At 42.6% G+C, this 19,528-nt stretch overlaps 2 protein-coding genes across 9 annotated transcripts in view; one reads left to right on the forward strand and one right to left on the reverse strand.

The window, feature by feature from the left end:
• The window catches only part of ERMP1 (endoplasmic reticulum metallopeptidase 1), a 46,988-nt gene extending 34,535 nt beyond the window's left edge, over positions 1 to 12,453 (forward strand). The window contains exons 14-16 of one of the 2 annotated variants that reach the window (XR_006966039.1): positions 6,892 to 7,055; positions 7,171 to 7,419; positions 8,190 to 12,453. Coding sequence is in view for 1 of the 2 variants with exons in the window: in XM_047101227.1 (XP_046957183.1) it covers positions 6,892 to 7,055; positions 7,171 to 7,335 (329 nt within the window). In the remaining variant the exon portion in view is untranslated. Of the gene's footprint in view, positions 1 to 6,891; positions 7,056 to 7,170 lie in introns of both variants that reach the window. The other variant, XM_047101227.1, reaches the window with a different exon arrangement.
• Positions 12,204 to 19,528, reverse strand: part of RIC1 (RIC1 homolog, RAB6A GEF complex partner 1) — a 145,353-nt gene continuing 138,028 nt past the window's right edge. For 5 of the 7 annotated variants that reach the window (XM_047101189.1, XM_047101209.1, XM_047101186.1 and 2 more), the window contains 4 exons: positions 18,985 to 19,173; positions 16,566 to 16,743; positions 16,232 to 16,420; positions 12,204 to 14,814 (listed from right to left, as the gene is read on the reverse strand). In XM_047101189.1, the coding sequence (XP_046957145.1) occupies positions 14,526 to 14,814; positions 16,232 to 16,420; positions 16,566 to 16,743; positions 18,985 to 19,173 (845 nt within the window). In that variant the 3' untranslated portion in view covers positions 12,204 to 14,525. The remainder of the gene's footprint in view (positions 14,815 to 16,231; positions 16,421 to 16,565; positions 16,744 to 18,984; positions 19,174 to 19,528) is intronic. The other 2 variants (XR_006966037.1, XM_047101198.1) reach the window with 2 other exon arrangements.

The raw sequence follows: 19,528 nt of genomic DNA on the forward strand, positions 1-19,528 counted from the left end.
ATCTCATAGCGGCAGTCATGAGGTTTGCCAGCCTTTCAGGACAGCTTCTTTCATTTAGCAGACAGCCCTCCTGTCTTTAGGGGCTTGATAGGTCATTTCTTTTTAGTGCTGGATGGCATTGTGGATGTACCATGGTTTATCTGTTTACCTACTGCAGAACATCTTGGTTGCAGGTTTTTGTCTAGACATGTTTTCACTTCGTTTTTTTTTATGTTTGTTTTTGAGAGAGAGTGCATGCGTGCAAGTAGGGGAGGAACAGAGAGAGAGGGAGACACAGAATCTGAAACAGGCTCCAGACTGCGAGCTGTCGGCACGAACTCACGGGCTGTGAGATCATGACCTGAGCTGAAGTCGGACGCTTGACCGACTGAGCCACCCAGGCGCCCCTGACCTCATTTGGATAAAAACCTAGGAGTGCAGTTGCTAGATCATATGGTAGCCTAGATTTACCTTTGTAAGAAACTGCCAGGCTCTTCCAGCATGGATGTACTGTCCTGCATTGTCACCAGCATTTGGTACTGTGTTTGGGACTTTGGCCATTCTGATAGCAACGTGGTGGCAATTACCTAATGACCTGTGAGGCTGAGCATCTTTTCTTAGGTTATTTGCCATCTGTGTGTGTCCTCTGGTGAGGTGTCTGTTTATTAATTGGGCTGTTTGGCTTTTTTCTATTGAAATTTAAGAGTTCTCTGTGTATGTGGATAGAAGTCCTTTATATCAGTAAGTGGTGTGCAAATATTTTCTCCTGGCCTGGGTTATCTTTTCATTCTCTTAACAGTGTTTTTCACAGATTGTAAGGCTTTAAATTTAATTAAGTCCAACACAATCAGTTTTTCTTTCATGGGTCATGATTTTGGTGTTATGTCTAAAGGTCATTGCCAAACCCAAGGTCTCTGGATTTTCTCTGTTATCTTCTGCAAGTTTAGTTTTGTGTTTTATATTTAGGTCTATGATAGATACATTCTGAGTAAATTTATGTGTTTTTTGTGTGTTTTTGTTATAAGGTCTGTGTGTGGGATTCGACTTTTTTTTTTTCCTGCCTTGCATGCGGATTTCCAGTTGTTCCAGTACCATCTGTTGAAGACTGTCCCATCTCTCCCGAATGACCTGACCTTTGTCAGGAATCAGTTGACTGTATATGCGTGGGTCTATTTTTGGGCTTTCTCTTCTGTTCTTACCTGTTTGTGTCTTTTGCCATCACGATGCTGTCTTGATCAAGTCTCGAAGGTGGGTGGTATCCATCCTGTCAGACTTTGTTCTTCTGCGATATACTGCTCGTCTTCTGTCTTTCCACGCATTAGTTTGCCCATATCCACAGTATAACATTCTGGGATTCTTAAATGGAAGCGCATTGAAATCTGTAGATCAAGTTGGGGAAAATGACATCTTAGGGGGGCCTGAGTGGCTCAGTCAGTTAAGCATCTTACTCTTGATTTCGGCTCAGGTCATGATCTCACAGTTCATGGGTTTGAGCCCCGAGTCAGGCTTTGCGCTGACAGTGCAAAGCCTGCTTGGGATTCACTCTCTCCCTCTCTCTCTCCCCTTCCCTCACTGGTGCTTTCCCTCTATCTCAAAATAAATAAATAAACACTTAAAAAAAATGACATCTTAATATTTTTTCCTGTGACGTGGAGTATCTCTGTTTATATCTCATTTATTTTCTTTCATCAGAACTATATTTTGTAGTTTTCCTCATACAGATTCTATACAACTTTTGTTAGATTTGTACTTCAGTATTTCATTTTGGGGGATGCTAATGTAAATACGAGTTTTCATTGATGGTATGTAACCATGTAGCCTGCAACTCTGCCATCAGTTTATTAGTTTCAGGAGATTTTTGGTTGATTCTTTGGGATTTTCTACATAGATGATCATGTCATCTGCAAACAAAGACGGTTTTATTTCTTCCTTCCCAAATCTGTTTTTGATCTTTTATTGCTTCTTCTCGTCTCACTGCATTAGCTAGGACTTCTAGTATTTTGAAAAAGACTGCTAAGAGGAGTAGTAAGTGTGGGAATCCTTGCCTTGCTCTTGATCTTAGGGGGAAAGTGTCTACATTTTTACCATGATGTTAGTCGGCCCTTTATCAGGTTGAGGAAATTCCCCTCTATTTTTAGTTTGCTGAGCTTTGTGAATGGATTTTCGGTTTTGTCACATGTTTCTGTTTGCTGATATGACCATGTGATTTTCCTTTATTAGCCTTTTGCTGTGATGGATTATATTAACTGGGTTTCAGAGGCTGGATCAATCTTGCGTACATGGAATAAATCCCACCTGGTTGTAGTATATAATTCTTTTTGCACATTGTTGGATTTGATTTGCTGATGCGGAGGATTGGTTCTGTGTCTCCGGAGCTCCGGAGAACTCGAACATAGGAAGTTCACTTTTGAAAGTTCCTGCTCCTGTTCACTTGTATCATTCTTGAATTTCATATAAATGGAATCATCCAGTATGTAACATTCGGGGTCTGGGTCATTAGGCATAATGTTCTTGAGATTGAGCTATGTTCTTTTGAGTATTAGTATTTTATTCCCCACAAGTAGTGTATGAGAATTCCAGTTCCACATTCACTCTAGTATTTTCTGTTCTTTCCATCGTACCATTTCTGACGGGCATTTAGTAGTAGCCCTTGCATTTCTCTGTAAGTCATGACGTGGAACATGCTTCCAAGTGCTTACTGACCATTCAGGTATCTTGCTTTTGTGTCTTCATTTCTTCTTCCCTTCTAAAACTTGGGGTTACTGATTTATAGGAGTGCTTATGTTCCAGATCAAAATCCTTTATCATATATATATATATTTTATCTAGATGTTCTCGTCCATTTTTTTTTTTTATTAAAGTTTATTTATTTTGAGAGAGACAGAGACCAGCGTGAGTGGGGGAGGAGCCGGGAGAGAGAATCCCAAGTAGGCTCCATGCTGCCAGCACAGAGGCCCAGTGTGGACTCAAACCCACGAAGCTGTGAGGTCATGACCTGAGCTGAAACCAAAAGTTGTACGCTTAACCAAATGAGCCACCCAGGTGCCCCATGTCCATTCATTATCTTAAAGGAGTCATTTGATGTGTACAAGTTTTAAATTTTTGTGAATTCCAATTATTCAGGTTTTTCTTTACAGTTAATACTTTATATGTCCTCTCTAAAAAATTCTTGCCCACCGGAGGTCAACAAAGATAGATTCTGATGTTTCCTTCTAGAAGCTTCATAGCTTCAGCTGTTACATTTAGGCCTGTGATATACTTTGAAATAATTTTTGTGTATGATGTGAGGTAGAAGCCAAGGTTCTTTTTTTTTAAATGGATATCCAGTTGTTCTAGCATTATCTGTTGAAAAGACTTACCTTACCCTATTGAACTGCTTTGGCATCTTTGTCCAAGTTAATTGGATTGTATACCTCAACTTTTGCCCACTTTTTACTGAGATTCCTCGCCCACTAGTAGGTTTCATTTTTGTATTTTTTTGATGACTGTGACCATTTTATTTACAGTAAAGAGTAAATAATTTATGTGCTAAGGCATAGTTTAACTCAGAAGGGACCTGAATATCTAGTATGCAAAGAAAGCTGGAGGACAGACACAAGATGGTAGAAGGGAAGTAATAAACCTTGGTAGTTAACCATGGAATGAAGCCCTTGCAGGGCATTCAGTGCCTTAGCTGATGCTTTCAATGGTGGATACTTTTGTTTTCTCTGGGCTTTTAAAATTTAATTGGAAATCAATTTATTTTGCGCCAACCGGTTTTTTGTTCATGCCAATAATTATTTCTGATTTTTAATCACCAGCTTGTAAAAAGGAAGCACAGAAAAATCCAAACCTTTCTCTATGAATTCCAGTAAAATTTAGGTTCCTGGCGGGCAAGTTGCACATCTACTGCCCTGTATTTTGTGATTACAGATGTCAAGAAATCAGAAAAAAATTGTGTGGGTCTGTGTACCAGTTACCATATTTTTATAGAAGCTTTGCAGCTTAATGATCAGAAGGGTGAAAATCCATTGTATTTTTTGTTATTATTTTCCTTGCTATTTTTGTTTGTTTTCCATATGAACTTTAGTATTAACCTAACTGATATAAAATTTATTACTAATTGGTGTTTTGGGGGAGTATCATAGTAAGTTTATAAAGTAAGGAGAACCGACATAATGTTTTCACCCTGTCCATGAACTAGCAATGTCTTTTCACATGCTCCTATCTACTTCTGTCTTTCATAAGTGTTCAAAGATTTTCCTCATCTGGTTTTTGTGGCTGTCATAATTGGAATTTTCTCTACCTTTATTTTCTCTAACTGGTCATATTTGTTGGCGTAAAGGCAGCTGGTTTCTGTAGGTCAAATTTGTATCTTTGCTACCTCAATGAATCTTTCACTTTTTGCGTTAATCATCACTCCTCTAGAGTTCTCCAGGTTTACTAGGAATTGCCAACCTTCAAATGGCCAGATATTATTTTAGGCTTTGCCATATGTCCCCAATGTAGATTTTTTTTGTTAACTACTGTTTAAATACGTAAAAAATATTCTTAGCCTGTTAGCCTTACAAAAACAGATCAAGTATATAGCTTATTGACTACAGTGTATCGTCTGCAAATAGTCTTTCTTTCTTTACCAGTTCCTAGGCCCATAACTGATGTGTCTAAGTGGCTGATGGTGTGGAGCAGCTGTGGATGTAGTGAGCAAGCGTCCTTGTTTTACTTAGAGCACAGGTCTCGTGTGTTTCCCAACATGTGAGAGACTAGCCTTAGGCCTGGGGTGTATATGTTGTATCCTGTTAAGCAAGCATTTATCAACTGTCATTTCTTGAATGTTTTTATAAGGAATTGGGTTTTAATTTTGGAAAAGGCTTTTTTTTTTTTTTTTTTTTTTTTAAAGCATCTGTCTAGGGTTTTTTCTTCCTTGGGACTTTTAACGTGGTTTATTCCACTAGGTTATGGCTTATTTTCTTAATGTGATGTTGTATTTTGTTTGCTACAATTTAGATACTTTCTGTTAATACTCCTGATACTGGTCCATGTCTGTTTATTTTTTTGGTTCTCTTTAATCAGATTTAGTTATATGTTACCCATAAGTGTATAAACGTGATAAAAATGGTAAGTCTTCCTTAATTTCCAGTGCCTCGGAACAGTTTAGGAAGCATTTGAACTGGCTAAAAAGTTGGCTTAAATTCCTCTCTGAAACCATCTGGGCATGGTGTTTTTTCGTGGGGGGTAGTTTCCTAACTTTTTCTTGGGAAATTCATCTAAGATTTCTCTCTCTCTTGTACAGTACAAGAGAGTACAGTAATCTGTGTTTTCCTTAAAAAGTATCCACATTTCATTTGGGTTTCCAAATTTAATAGTATAGAGGTCTGCTTGTAGTCACGTGTGATTTTAACCATTTCTTCTGTTTATTTTTCTTACTCTTTTTGTATACTTGTGTTTTCTCAGCTCCACTCCCCTTCCCGTCTCTTTCTTAACCAAGTTAGCTAGTAGAGTTGTTAATAAAAAATCTAATTTTTAGAATTAAGTTAGGTCTGTTTATTTCTGGTCTCTACTTTCTTGATTTCTTCTTATCTGTAATATTTGTTTTCTGTTCTCTTTGTTGTACTATTTTATAAAAAAATGTTTATTGCTATGGATTTTCCTCTTGTGATTTTTTGTTCAGATTTCCTTTTTCTCCTAGAAGTCTTAATTTTCAGGTAGAAAGCTATTTTAAGTTTTACTGAATTATGGTCAGTGTTATTTGTAATACGTGTTACGAAATGGGTGCTTTCCTTCCTAAGTTAATATTTTGAGTATTTTGTGTCCCCTTTAGAAGATACGTTCTGTGTTACTAGCTTGTAAAGTTTGATGTGTATATATATCCATATAATCTACTTCACTGATCTTTTTTTGTTCAACTGATGTCTTGTACTGACAGTGGAGTGTTAGTTTCTTATTTGTAGTCTTCCTATATACGTAGGTATCTTTCTGCATCTCCTGTATTTTGCTTCATCAAGTAGTTGCTGTTACTTAATGCACAGGATTCACACTTTTGTGTCATTGTGAATTAAAACTTTTAGTATTAAAAAGTGCCTTTTTACATTTAGTGCTTTTGTCTTGAATCCTGGTTTTTTCCCCTGATATCAAAGAGGTCTTTTTTAAAAATTGCTAGCCAGAAACCCCTTTGTTTTTTCCTTTATTTTTACCCTTTCTGAAACTCGTGTTTTTTGAATACAGTGTATGATTAATCCGAGTTATTTTTTTTTTTTCCCCTTTTCACATTTCTATGACTGATGCATTTGGTCTCAACTTTGTTCCAATATTTTGTGCTTTGCTATATTCCTTTTTGTGTGATCGGTCATCTTTGCTCTTTAAAATATTTTCTGGCATTTTAGGAAAGTGTATAGTTTTGTTTTGACCACATATGATGTAGGAAAGTGTGTATTTTCCTTTGACCCCATAACCGTGGAACCTTTTACTGTCTGTGTCAGTGTCTCGCGGGCTCCGAGTCTGCTTCCCCGGCTCCCTCTTGGTGTCGGTCACGTCCCCCACTGGACACTGGTCTTCCACCCTCACTGGGATGTTGCCTTCGAAATGCGTCTGGACAGGTTAAAACCCTCACTGTCCGTTCTTCTGCTGTAGTTTTTGAAGTTCCCTCTTGGTTAAATGAAGCTTATTCTCTGGATTTCTGAAGGCCTCGCGAGTGCTAGGTTCTTGTATGTTTAGATGACAGGTTTTGTCATTGTAAATTTCTGCTGTGCCTCGTGACCTACCTCATTACTTACCCCGGTTGACACACGCAGAACATCCGAGCCAGGAGACCTCCCTTAGGTCTGGAGCGAGAGTCTTTCAAGTGACGTAAGGTGTGCCTTCACAGTCTGGCTTGGTGGTGAATTAACTGCTTCTCCCGATGCCTTTTTAAAGACTGTTCCTCTTACCTTTCAGGACCAAGCCACATGTCGTTCTACATTCGCACCCACGAAGGGTCAACGCTTTCTCAGTGGTCTCTTGGCAACGGCACCCCCGTCACCAGTAAAGGCGGGGACTACTTCGTATTTTACTCCCACGGGCTCCAGGCCTCTGCATGGCGGTTCTGGATAGAAGTGCAGGTGGGGATTTGCCAGCTCTGCCGCGGTCACCGTCAGGCTCCCGGGTGGTACGTGGTAAAAACCGGGCTGATTCTGCCTTCAGAGAACTAAAGCACTGCCAACTGTTCTCTGCTAGGTCTTGGAAGAACGGCCTGAAGGAATGGTCACCGTGGCCATTGCTGCCCACCACCTGTCTGGTGAAGAGAAGAGGTCCTCCCAGCTGGATGCCCTGAAAGACAAGTTCCCAGACTGGACGTTTCCCTCAGCCTGGGTGTGCACGTACAGTCTCTTTGTGTTTTAATCTTCTGGACGGGCTCAAAGCACATGCCTGGCGGGATACCCCCCGTGACGTGCTTTCTCCCTGCGTCACGTGGGTATCTGTAATGTAAGTCCGTGATTTTTCATGAGCACGTGTTCAGATTGTAAGTCCGTGGTTTTTCAGAGCTTGGGGGCAGATGCTCTTCAGGGCCACACACCTAGCGCTGTGGGTAGTGACGCATGGCCTTTTTGACACTTGAAGACGCCAGTTTTCTGGCACTTAAGCACATGTGGGTACTACCACTACACATGGAAGTCCTTTTCTGTGACCTTAAGGATTAAAGCCAACCAACCACTTCAGTAGTTCTCCCCTTAGAATCATGAAAGGTGTAGAGGGCACCGTGAGCCCGCTCACTGTTCACTAGACAAATGACGTTTCCAGTCGAAGCTGTGGAGGGTAGCTCGGATGCCGTTCCCCGGAGTGGTAACTCCCCTGCGATGGAACCAGGGGTACAGAAGGCGGTTCCGGCAGGGGCTGGGGACGGGCAGTGGGCTCCGGGGGCCCCGGCCCGTGCCCAGAGCTCTGCTTCCTCCCCACCTGCCGCGCAGCCCGGCCCCGAGGTGGGGAGCGGTGCCGTGCTGGGGACTCGAGACCATCGTTCTGATGCTTGTCTGAGGCTGCTCTCGAGGCCCAGGATACCCTGTTCCCCCCTCTCCACCTTGTCAGTCCGAGAGCAGCTGCAGTTCCTGCTGGGTTTTCGGAGGCTCTTCTGGTTCAGGACGTCGTGGGCGCAGTCACGCGTCTTCAGTTCTGTCCCCAGAGCACGCAGTTGCCGTGGCAGGAAGAGAGTGAGGTGAGGAGAGGCTGGGCATTTTATGAATCTTCTCTTCTCCAAGGTTCATGCTTCAGGGCATAGTTGTATTGACGCACGGAGTCCTCAGTCGGTCCGGACAGATGCTCGAAGACTGTCCAGCGGAGCCGGCCTTGCTGGGCCTCGGGGCGGTGGCCCAAGAACCTCCGGCCGCTGGGATTCGGGCCCTGCGTCACGGCAGGCCCAAGACCCGGAGGTACTTTTCGTTTAGAAGCAGGCGGCTGGCTGCCGAGGCGGGTGCCGGCGGGTCCCCCCGGCTCCGTGGCTGTGGCACTGCAGGGATTTGCTCAGACGAGCGGTAACTTCTGCTAGCTCTCCTTTTTCCCTGGAGATGAGCAAGCAGAGGCCGAAAAGACATTCTAAAGAAGAGCCCCGGTAAAACGAACAAAGCGTCCCTCCGCTCCTCCCGCACAGAGCACCCCACGTGTGCGTCGCAGGCCCGGTCACGCTGCTCCTACCCCTGCCGAGTCTGGTCTGTGACTCCCCGCGCCCTGACTGGGCACCCCCTCACGGCACTGCTGGCTGGCACGTGTGTGGCTCCCGGGCCTCGTCGAAGCCGCGCGTTAGTCTCAGTGCTGCGAGAACCTGGCTCCTGCCAGATTCCAAAATAGGGGCGGATTTTCTGTCCCCGTGGTTAATCTTAGATTACGTGGAAAAAAACAAAATGCCGTATTGAGGAAGGACATTGTCACTTAACAATTCTTTTCTCTTTGGGAAGGAGGTTGGTTACTCCCTTTTGCCAATAATCATGATTCTCTTTTTGCCTTTAGGTTATTTTCCTTCGTAAACAGGATCTCTTGTTTTGGTTTTCAAGTCACTTGTCTCAGGGCACATTTAGTATTTGGGCAGATGGTTTTAGTGCCAGAAATGTTTAGGCACAGATGATACTCGTGGCTCTGTTCATAAGCACACTGTCTGGTCTGTCAGCGAGCGGCCTCTGAGATTAAAGAGCTTGTTTTCTTTGAGTATCTGACCATTCAAAACTCATTTCTGAAAGGGTCTTTCCAGATTCTAACCAACGCATTCTTTCCTGTACAATTTAAATGTAAGTAGCCCAGTACTGTACATTCAGTGAAAATGTGAAGAGTTGTGATTTTGAAGAAATGCTTAAAATTTACCTTGTGCCTGACCGATGAGCGACTGTTGCATGAAGTATTCCCACAGTTTAGCTGATATAAATGAGCATGAGAGGATTTCTAAGATGTTACCACTGAAGGGGCCATAGCCAGCTGATAACTCAGGAAGCTGCAGGGAGAACGTCTGTCTTCTCTTTTCACTGGTCACTGACTTGAGATTAATTGTTGCCTTACATTACTGAAATAAACTTTTTAACAAACTAGTTAGTATCTTTAACAGAAAAAACAGATCTTCATTGTTTTTCTGTGTCCCCATCGTTGAAGGGTTATTTCAAGTCTATAGGGCCTTTGAAAAGACCTAGATGGCTCACGTGGACAGGACAGTTATCCCTAAGGGATCATGTGGGCAGAGAGTTCAACATGGAAATGTTTAGCTTAGCATATTTTGTCAGTGAAATGCCGAGAAAATCGCTGAAGGATGTGGGGACGGGCAGAAGAAATGGTCTTTCAGCCAGTGGCCCACTGCTCACTCTCCTCTCCACCCAAGGAAAGGGCCCGGCCACTCCCCACAACAGAGCTCCCTGCGCAAGTTATGTGGCTTTCTCGGTGAACTCCCTTGGAAACAATGGGAGTATGCTTCCTCATCGTACACCTTGCCTCCTTTTAGGGCCAATAAAGCCAAAATGCATTTAGGCCTCTGTATGTCTGACTCTCTTTATTTAGAAAATGTCTTCGGTAACGTTGAAGTACATTAGTATAGATTTTTTTTTGATACTACTACTTCCTTACTGACTTGTAAAAATAAAATTTCTTCCAGTTTGGCCCTATACCATGACCAAGTGGGATTTATCCAAGGAATGAAAAGTTGGCTTAACACCTGGAAAATCAAAGTACCACACCATGTGGTAGTTGTTCTTATTAATTCTATTGATATGATCACCTCAGTAGATACAAAGCTTAACACCTTTTCGTGATAAAAACACTCAGCAAACAACTGATTGATTGTCTTTATCAGGGTGAGGAAGTTCACTTCTACAAAACACCGCTAACATCATCATGTGTGATGAAAGACAACCAGCATGTCCTCTACTGCCACTGAGTGTACTGAGGCTCCGGCCAGGGCGGTTTGGCAAAAGACATCTAGATTAGAAAGGACAAATTAAATCTGTTTCTAGGTACGGATGACATAATCTTAATAAATGAATTCATTCAGCAGTGTTGTAGGAATGTATCAATACACAGCTGTCAACTGACTTCTGTAACAAGAAAATTCTCTTGACAGTAGCAGTAAGAGTCAAGTACCTAGTAATAAGCATAACAAAAGTACAAGATTTTTACACCGGATACTAAAACATTGAAGGAAATCCCACATTTGTGGACTGAAAGTTCTCCCAAATTGATCCACAAATTGAACACAATCCCAGCTCATGTGTGTGCGTGTGCACACACGCACAGAAATGGACAAGCTGATCCTAAAATTCATATGGAAATGCAACGACCCATAATAGTTCAAACAGTCTTGAAAAACAAACTTTTAAGAGTCCCATATTCAAAACTTCCTACAAAGTAGGGACGGTAATCTAGACAGTGTGAACACATATCAATATAATACAATTGACCGTCCAGAAATAAGTCCCATGTGTTTATAGTCCAATGATTTTTGGCAATTCAGTGGGAAAAACATTTAAATGGTGCTGGGACAACTGAATATCCTCCTATAAAAGAACCAAGTTAGATCCCTCACTTTATACCATACACAAAAAATTAACTCAAAATGGGTCAAAGATCTAAATGTAGGAGGTAAAACTGTAGATAGAATTTAAAAAACCAAAACAACAACAAAACTCTTAGACGAAAACATAGAAGCAACCAAAGAAAAAGTTGAGACTTCACCAAAATGAACAACTTTCATGCTTCAAAGGACAGTGTCATGAAAGTGACAAGGTAAGCCTTTAGAATGCGAAAATACTTGCAAGTCATATCTGATCAAGGTCTAGTATCCGGAATGCATGAGGAACTCTTGCAAAGCAACAAAAAGATAAATGACCCAACTGTAAAATTGGCTAATAGCCACATGACGAGCCACCAGCCACCACGAACATGCACGTCTACGTCGTAATGACACCGCTTCCCACACAACTCGGATGGCTCAACCAAAGATACAACAAGTGATGATGGGAGAAACTGGAACCCACCTCCCCTGCCAGTGCAATGTAAAAAAATGGCACGGGAACTCTGGAATGTGGTTAAGATTTCCTCGGAGCATTAAAACCGGTTATGTGACCAAGCATTTTCACTCCCAGGGAAAATTGAAAACATACATCCACTTGGAAACCTCTATGTGAGCGTTCACAGTAGCCTCATTTGTGATAGTCACGAAGTGGTAACCACCCAGATACCTCAACTGACGAATGGACAGATACACTAGATGCATGAAGTGTAACACTGTTCAGCCTTAAAAAGGGATGAAGTCACAGATATGTGAAGATGGACCTTGAAAACATCCTGCAAAGTGAAAGAAGCCACACAGAAAAAGCCACATATTCTATGACTGCATATATACCAAATGTCTTCAGAAGAGGGAAATCGATAGAAACAAAGATTTAGGAAAACAGGGAAGTCAGAATCCCCTTTAATCCCACCTACTAGAGGCAGGTGGCCCATCTCCTCTACATTTACGCAATTTTGTTTGATGGAAGTCCTTTTTATTACATTTTGGACGTTTTCCATGTCCTCAACATGGATTTCTCTTCCAAACTTCTGCGGTCAGACATCCAGGATGCTGCCAACTTTTGATGCTCCTATCCTAAATGATTCTGCATATAAATTTTTAACCTGTCTTGATTTGTAGTTATTTCATAAGGAAAATTTTATGGGGCGGAATTACATAATGAAAAGATTATTTCCGTGGCTTTTAATAAATACACATTTTGCTGTCAGCCTGAGTGATGAATAAACACAAGTGCGTGTAATGGTTTTATTGCCCTTTACCAAGTAAAAAAAAGTACACATTACAGAAGTAGCAGCAACTTTAATTACAAGCAAACGTTGACTCTACCCCCACCCAAATGACTTCTTGTTTTGGTATCAGCAAATAATTCAAACTTCAAATAGTTCTACTGAATACTGAAATTCATTGGTTAAAATTATGGCTTAAACATTGACATGTGAACCAAACAAGGCAAAATAAAAATATGAATTAAAAAAAAAAAAGTGAAGTCTATTACAAATTACCAAGAGAAGATTTCTGTAAACCTCCCAATTGTTCCACCTTAGGGCCGTCCATTTCCTATTACATGGAAAAGCAAGTCTAGGAGACCAGATTCACTGGTGGTGTTCCCCACAGGAGTACAGTTCACTTACTGGTGCCCTGCTTGTAAGAGTGCAGGACGGACCCAGCAGCACATTCAAAGATTTGAGAGGATCACAGCTGTTTACAACGGTGAATCATTTTTATTGACCGCATATTCACACCAAACACAAAAATAATGCTAGTTCTCCTCCTAATGGACTAGGACAGGAGAAGAAATTTCAGGTTGGTTTCTTGCTGGGCTGCATGTACTCACATGGGAAACATTATTGTTCTATCCTAAGATTCAGGAAAGGTGGTTTAAAACAAAGGCTTAAATAAAGTAGCACCAGAAAGAGCAGGTACCATAATCACATATCCCACCCGTTCAGGAGTTTGGGGACGTGACGTTACTGCACTTGTAATGTAAAAAGTAAATGATAGTAAATTACCAAACTCAATAATTTAAAACACTCTGATGAACTTTGAACTAAGCAATTTCAAAATGCTTTTGAGTTTCCCTTCGAAGGAAACCTGGCCAGGACAACTGTATCCAGCCATTTACTTTAAAAAGCCAGGATAGAGGACCAAGTTTTATTTTTAAACTGTAATTGCACTATGAGAAAGGAGGCTGTTTTACATAGTGGTATGAATTTGGTCCACATCAAATACATCGTTATTACAAAAATAAACAAGTTTGTTTTTGTAAAAAATAACATTGCATTCCTTTGTTCAAATTGCACAGTACAAACAAGCTATCTAAATTAATACTGACAGAAGGTAACCGGAAGTACATACCGTGGATATGCGTTTAGTCTGAAGCAATTAGGAGTATGCAGGTAGGTTTTCATAATGTATGAAAACTAACATTTAAGTCCTATCTAGAAATACATAAAATATTTTAGAAGTTACAATGAAGAATGCATTGTTCACATAGTAATTTTTAGTAGCCGTGATAATACAGGATTCAGCAGTCTATTTACATGAAAGTCCCATTTTTATTCAATTTACAAAAGCAATAAATAAGAAACTACATTAATTTGCACAAAACCTGTTTGATTTCATGATCAGTGTGACCGTTTCCGTTACTGTATGACCAAGCCGATAAACCTGTTCTCTTCTCTGAAGACTGCTCAGATTTGGAAAGAAAAGCAAGTCTTGTCTCTCTTCCAAGAGTGAGAATAGCCATGCAGAATCCAGCATAAAACCTTACAGATTATAATATAAGCCCTAAAAATATGAACAGTGCCTCTGAGTATATTTACACAAGAGTATTCACAAAAAGATACAGTTCTCGGATACAAAATAGTTTAGTGGTATCTAACAGCATAATTGATAAGAACCCCCCCCCCCCCCAGACCTCTGCCCACACGGACTGGCAGGAATCAAGCTTGCTAAGAGAGCAGGCACACAGCTTCCATCAATTCAGGACTGGGACTGAATGGGCTACAAAAGGCCAAGGAGCACGACCCTGTCACAACAGCCACACGGTGTGCCATGGCAGGTGTCCATTCAGGAGGCCCGATGACGGAGCCCAGTGCTCTCCATCCGAAGGGGCACACAGGTAGCTCAAGTACCTGATGAGCTACAGCAAGCACCTTAGCATTTAATTTTAAAAAGCAGTCTGGACACACGCTGAACCAGAAAACACGTAAGAAGCTGTTAAGTAGTGAAAAAGTAGGCTCGTCTAGGGCAAAACAATCCCAAGGTTTAGGAGCTACCATTCTTTACGAATAAAATCAAAATATTCTCATGTACAACTGTACAGTGCTCTTTATTACTTTCCACTGCAGCTTAAAAAATTTTACGAAAAATGATTTGATATCACATTTTTATGGAGTCAGATTTCTTAGAAGAGAAAGAGTTAAAGTTCAGTAATACCTTACCAGAGTCTCTGAGTTCTCTCCCTGGTTAAATCGTCCAGCTAGGCCAGTTTCCTCAGTTGCACATGTCGCTGCAAGTTAACACTGCCCGTGGTGATGGCACGCCGCTGCCGTTAGGACACAGAACAGTCGTAAGTCCCGTCTTGAAAGGATTCCTCCTCCTCTGCTCGGGCTGCGTCCTCCTCCTTCCTGCCGACCAGACCGCTGCCTCCAACCTCGCCCTGGGGGAGGCTTCCATGGCCCGAGGGGCCCCGGCTTTCCTCTGCCCGGGGCCCAGTGTGTTCAGGAGTCTTACCCGAAGTTATTGGCTGGAAGGCTTCAGGCTGGACCTGCTCCTCTGTCAGCTCACTGAACTTCTGTACTTGTGGCTTAATGATGTTTAAGAATGGCTTATATCCAGGACTAGGTAGAGAGAAAAGAAAATTAGCTCTCTACTGCCACATTGGAAATGCTCCATGGAATGTTCTGGATAAAGTCCTAAATGCTGAAACTGAGGTCAATGCTAGATGTTGCATGGAGGGGGAGGAGGCACAGGGTAGGAAATGATGCCGCCCCCCCCCTTGGGTGTCCTGGCACGGGGGGGGGGGAGGGGGCAGCCTTTAGTGTGTGTGTCTTACAGCTCTGAGCTCGAGGAGCAAGGACTAACATTCTCCAGTAGTAGCATAATTCAAAAATCCTTATTCCACAGGGCACCTGGGTGGCTCAGTGGGTTAAGCATCTGACTCTTGGTTTAGGCTCAGGTCATGATCTCACGGTTGGTGAGTTCAAGCTCCACAGGGGGCTCTGTCCTGGCAGCGTGAAGCCTGCGTGGGATTCATTCTCTCTGTCTCCCCCACTTGGGCTCACTCCCTCTCAAAATAAAAAACAAACTTAAAAAAAAAAATCCTATTCCACAGTGTAAGGACCAACAGAGTTTCAGACTTGAAAAAGAACCTTCACAGGGTACATCTAATCTTAGTGAACTTGGCAACTAAGAAACAAACTAGCTCCAAGTAAGGGAAACCCCAAATTCACACCTAGCTGGTTATAAAGGACTAGAAGCCAAAGCTCTTAGCTTCTAACCACTAACTCTTAACTTGGGCTTGCTGGTCACTGCTATGGACTGTTAAATGCACACACTCCTCTTTTCAGCAGATGCTTAGAATTACCTGCAGTTCTACAGAACCACAGATCTCATGTTCCAGCCTAACTCTGAGACCACCTGTGCCATGCCGCTCTGCACTCACACACATGGCTGGGTAGAGAATGGTGACTACAGAAAACCGCTTGAGAAGTGAACGTGTGGGGGCACCTGGGTGGCTCAGTCCGTTAAGGGTCTGACTTCGGCTCAGGTCATGATCTCACAGCTCATGGGTTCCAGCCTTGCATCAGGCTGTCAGCACAGAGCCTAGAGCCTGCTTTGAAGTCTCTGTTCCTCCCTCTCTCTGGCCCTCCCCCGCTGGCACTCTCTCTCCCTCTCAAAATTAACTAAGGGGCACCTGGGTGGCTCAGTCGGTTAAGCATCCGACTTTGGCTCAGGTCATGATCTCACGGTTCGTGGGTTCGAGCCCCGTGTCGGGCTCTGTGCTGACAGCTCAGAGCCTGGAGCTTGCTTTGGATTCTGTGTCTCCCTCTCTCTCTGTCCCTCCCTTGGCGCGCTCTCTCTCTCAACATAAATACACATAAAAAAAAGTGAACAGAAATGAATGTGTGAAAGCACTTTTATTTCTACCAACCTAAAAATCTCCAAATAAATGCAGCACAACTAAACCTTACTCGGAAGGGGCAGGGCCCACCCCAGGACAGCAGAGGTAACAAGCCTAAGGAGCCCCACACTTACCAATCCGTAGAGGCCCACCGATCTACCGCATGTAGCCCTGTCTTTATGTTCTGTAACATCTCTCCATCCACCTCCGAAGACTGGATGAGCAGCAGGATCTGGCTAATTACTGAGGATTCTCGGAGAATCAGGCCTATGACGATGCACCAGTCTAGACACCCTGCCTCCATGAACATGTGCAGCAAGTACCTATGCATGAGAAGAAACACAAAGATCGACACTAAGAAGCCGCAGATGGAGACGGGAATCGTCATCAGGAACGGAGCCCCTGTACGCTATATGCCCAAACACGCTGAGCAGGCGTTCTGGGCTTCTGAAAAACCGCGAAACTCACCGAAGCTGGACCTGGGATTTATGAGGCCCCTTACTGGCCAACTCCATGGAGATGTGCTCCAGCTCCGACTGAGTTAAACTGAGTGTGGAGAAGTTTTCATCCACCATTGTCCAGTCTCCGTCCACCATGGAGCTACTTTCCGTCAAATCTGTGGCTGAACCAATACTGCATTCGTCACCTGACGAGAAAGGACCGAAAGTTAGGAACTAGCTTCATGAAGAAAATGTTCAATTTGAAATATCAGCAGTTCCTCACATGTGGATTTCTGCTCGGAATTCTCAAAGCCAAACATTAAATCCACTGCTAAAACTCCCATGTTATGTTAACAGTAGTAGATATTAAAAAAAAAAAAAAAAAAAAAAAAAATTCATTAGAGAGAGACCCAGGCACAGAGAAACACAACCGCCACCTGTGAAGTAGTCTTGCCTGCCTCCAAAACCAAACGAGCCAGAATCTGATTGGTCTTTAGATACAATTATTAATTTACAAAAAATACAGAGGAGAGGGTCGAGCAATGAAGAAGCAATCACCAAAGTCCACATTTTGAGAAAATCCACAGAAGCAAGTTTCGTCAATGAAAATACTGCAAAGGGTTTAAAAAAAAAAAAAAAAAAAGGATGGGGAGAGAACAATCAGTTTTTAAAGAGTTGAAAACTTAATCACAATGTCTGACCCTCTCACCTGGATCTTGGTCCTAACCGTAAAAATATTTATGACATTAGGAAACAACTGGAATTTAAATACTTACTGGACATTTGACGGTTTTAAGGAATTACTGTTAAATTGTAAGAGGAATGATAATGGCATTAGGGGTTTGTTTTTTTAAAGATTCCTTTTAAAGGTACATACTGAAATATTCAAAGATAAAAAATGGCACGTCTTGGATTTGGTTCAATAATACAGGAAAGGGAAAGCGGATCAAACAAATCTGGTCATGAATTAATAACAGAAGCTGGGTAACAGACACATGGCAGTGGGGAGGCCAAGGCTTCATTATACTATTATCTCTAATTTTTAAATTTGAAATGATCTCTTTAAAAACTTTTCTTAAAAAAGCAGTGACACTACCTCATGTCCCCTTTTTAAAAAAAGGCCCAGAAAATAAAATCGTTGGCAAGGATGTCAAGAAATTGGAATGCTTTAAAAAAGCAAGCAAGCAAGCAAGCATTGGTAGACAAAAAAATTGGAATGCTTTGTCAATGCTGGCGGGTCGACAGTTGCTCAAAAGCTCAAGAGTAGTAACCCTGGGACCTGGCACCCCACTCTGGCCCAGAAGAACTGAGAGCCGTATCTTGAAGAGCCAGTGCACGCTCACGTCCACTGCGGCCTTGTTCACAGGAACCATGAAGTCAGAGCAGCCCCGTGCCCAGCACAGGGTAGATGGACGGATAAACAGGGTGTGGTGGTCTACACACGCTGCCACAGGGGTGAACTCAGAATGTCAGACAAAGTGCACTAAGCCTGAGTCACAGAAAGACAGAAGCCGTACGATTCCACTCACAAGAGGCATCTAAAGTAGTCAGATTCCTAGAGATACCACAGTGGTCGCTGCCAGCACCGGGGAGGGGTCACTGGGGACACATGTTAGCCGGGAAGAGCGAGCGAGCTCTGGAGGTTGGCTGCACAACCATGTGAATGTACCCGACGCTACTGAAGTTTACACATGAAAACGGTGGAGACGGAACATACTGTGTGTATCTTCCACAATTTAAACAAAAGGAACGGCAGCCACAAGCTTCTCCACAAAAGCAGGTTCATGAAACAGTGAGGACTGAAAATCAAACACCGGGCAAATGCTTGGCCATTAAGAAAACCGCCAACACTCAGACCACCTCCTACTCACACACCCCTGTAACTCTAAACCCAACAACGTGAGTCATTTTAAAACTTCTTCAACTTTTGACCCCCCCAGTATGGATGCCCGCACTCAGTTTCTGGTGAAGGGCCAGATTATTAGGCTCTGAAGACTAGCAGGAAAAATTAACGCTATTACATTAACACTCGCAAGAGAACAAGAAAATTTCCACAAATTTTATCAGTAAAATAAAAATTAGAAGATAACTGACTACAATTCTGTATGACCCATGGCTACTTATGACAAGAATGGTATTCCTTACATGAGCATAACAGTCTGCTTACTTCAAGTTCAAGCTTAGTGTTTGTTTCATCAAAATCAAGTGCCAAGTTTCATGTTATCAGCGCTAACCTGGAATGACAGTTTACCTGCGTTATCCATCTAAAATACAGCAAAGGATAGTTAAGGCCAGTGGGCCTTGTTCTAGTAACTATCCCCTCTCTAGCAGATTCTCATGACTGACCCTCAAGGACCTATAATGAAGGGGTAAGGCTCTATTTTGGGCCCTAAAGCGCAAAAACCTTCCCAGGAAAGTGAAGAGCTGAGACTTAAAATGACATGTACCTTTAGTAGATAAAGGTGACAGGAAGGCGTCTTGCATTTGTGGTCCATGGGATGAGGCCGTGTCTATCTCATGGTGGGCGGGGCCGATGCTGCCGAGCCAGCTCTGACTTCGCTGTACAGTAGAGACCCCAGCGTCCATCTCGAGGTTTAGAAAAGGGTCCGCTGACTGAGATTTCAGCAGCTGCTCTCCTGCCGCAAGGCACGCCCCAAAACGAGAAAGTGGCAATTCGAGATGCACGCAGTAACATTTCCAATTGAGTTATTTCAGCTTCTCTTCCCCCCTACTCCCAAACACTGAAAGGTCAAAGGTAATTACTGTCCTACACTCATCACCCCCACGAACCTGGAACGGGGACCAAAGGGACGGATTGACTAGGTAATGCCGTCTGACAGTCTCCCTCACTGCGGCTCTTACCAGCACTAAACAGGATTTATTCTGTTCATCTTTTAAGTGATTTTCCTTGGTTCTTAAAATGAGATGAAGTTTCCAAATGCCTTAATAAAAGGTTTTTGTTTGGATTTTCATGAGTAATAATGATTTAGA

Source organism: Lynx rufus, unplaced genomic scaffold (genome assembly GCF_022079265.1).
Source record: "Lynx rufus isolate CCGP_SWC_20201006 ecotype Redwood Valley unplaced genomic scaffold, mLynRuf1.p SCAF_10, whole genome shotgun sequence".
NCBI classification, from domain to species: Eukaryota; Metazoa; Chordata; class Mammalia; order Carnivora; family Felidae; genus Lynx; species Lynx rufus.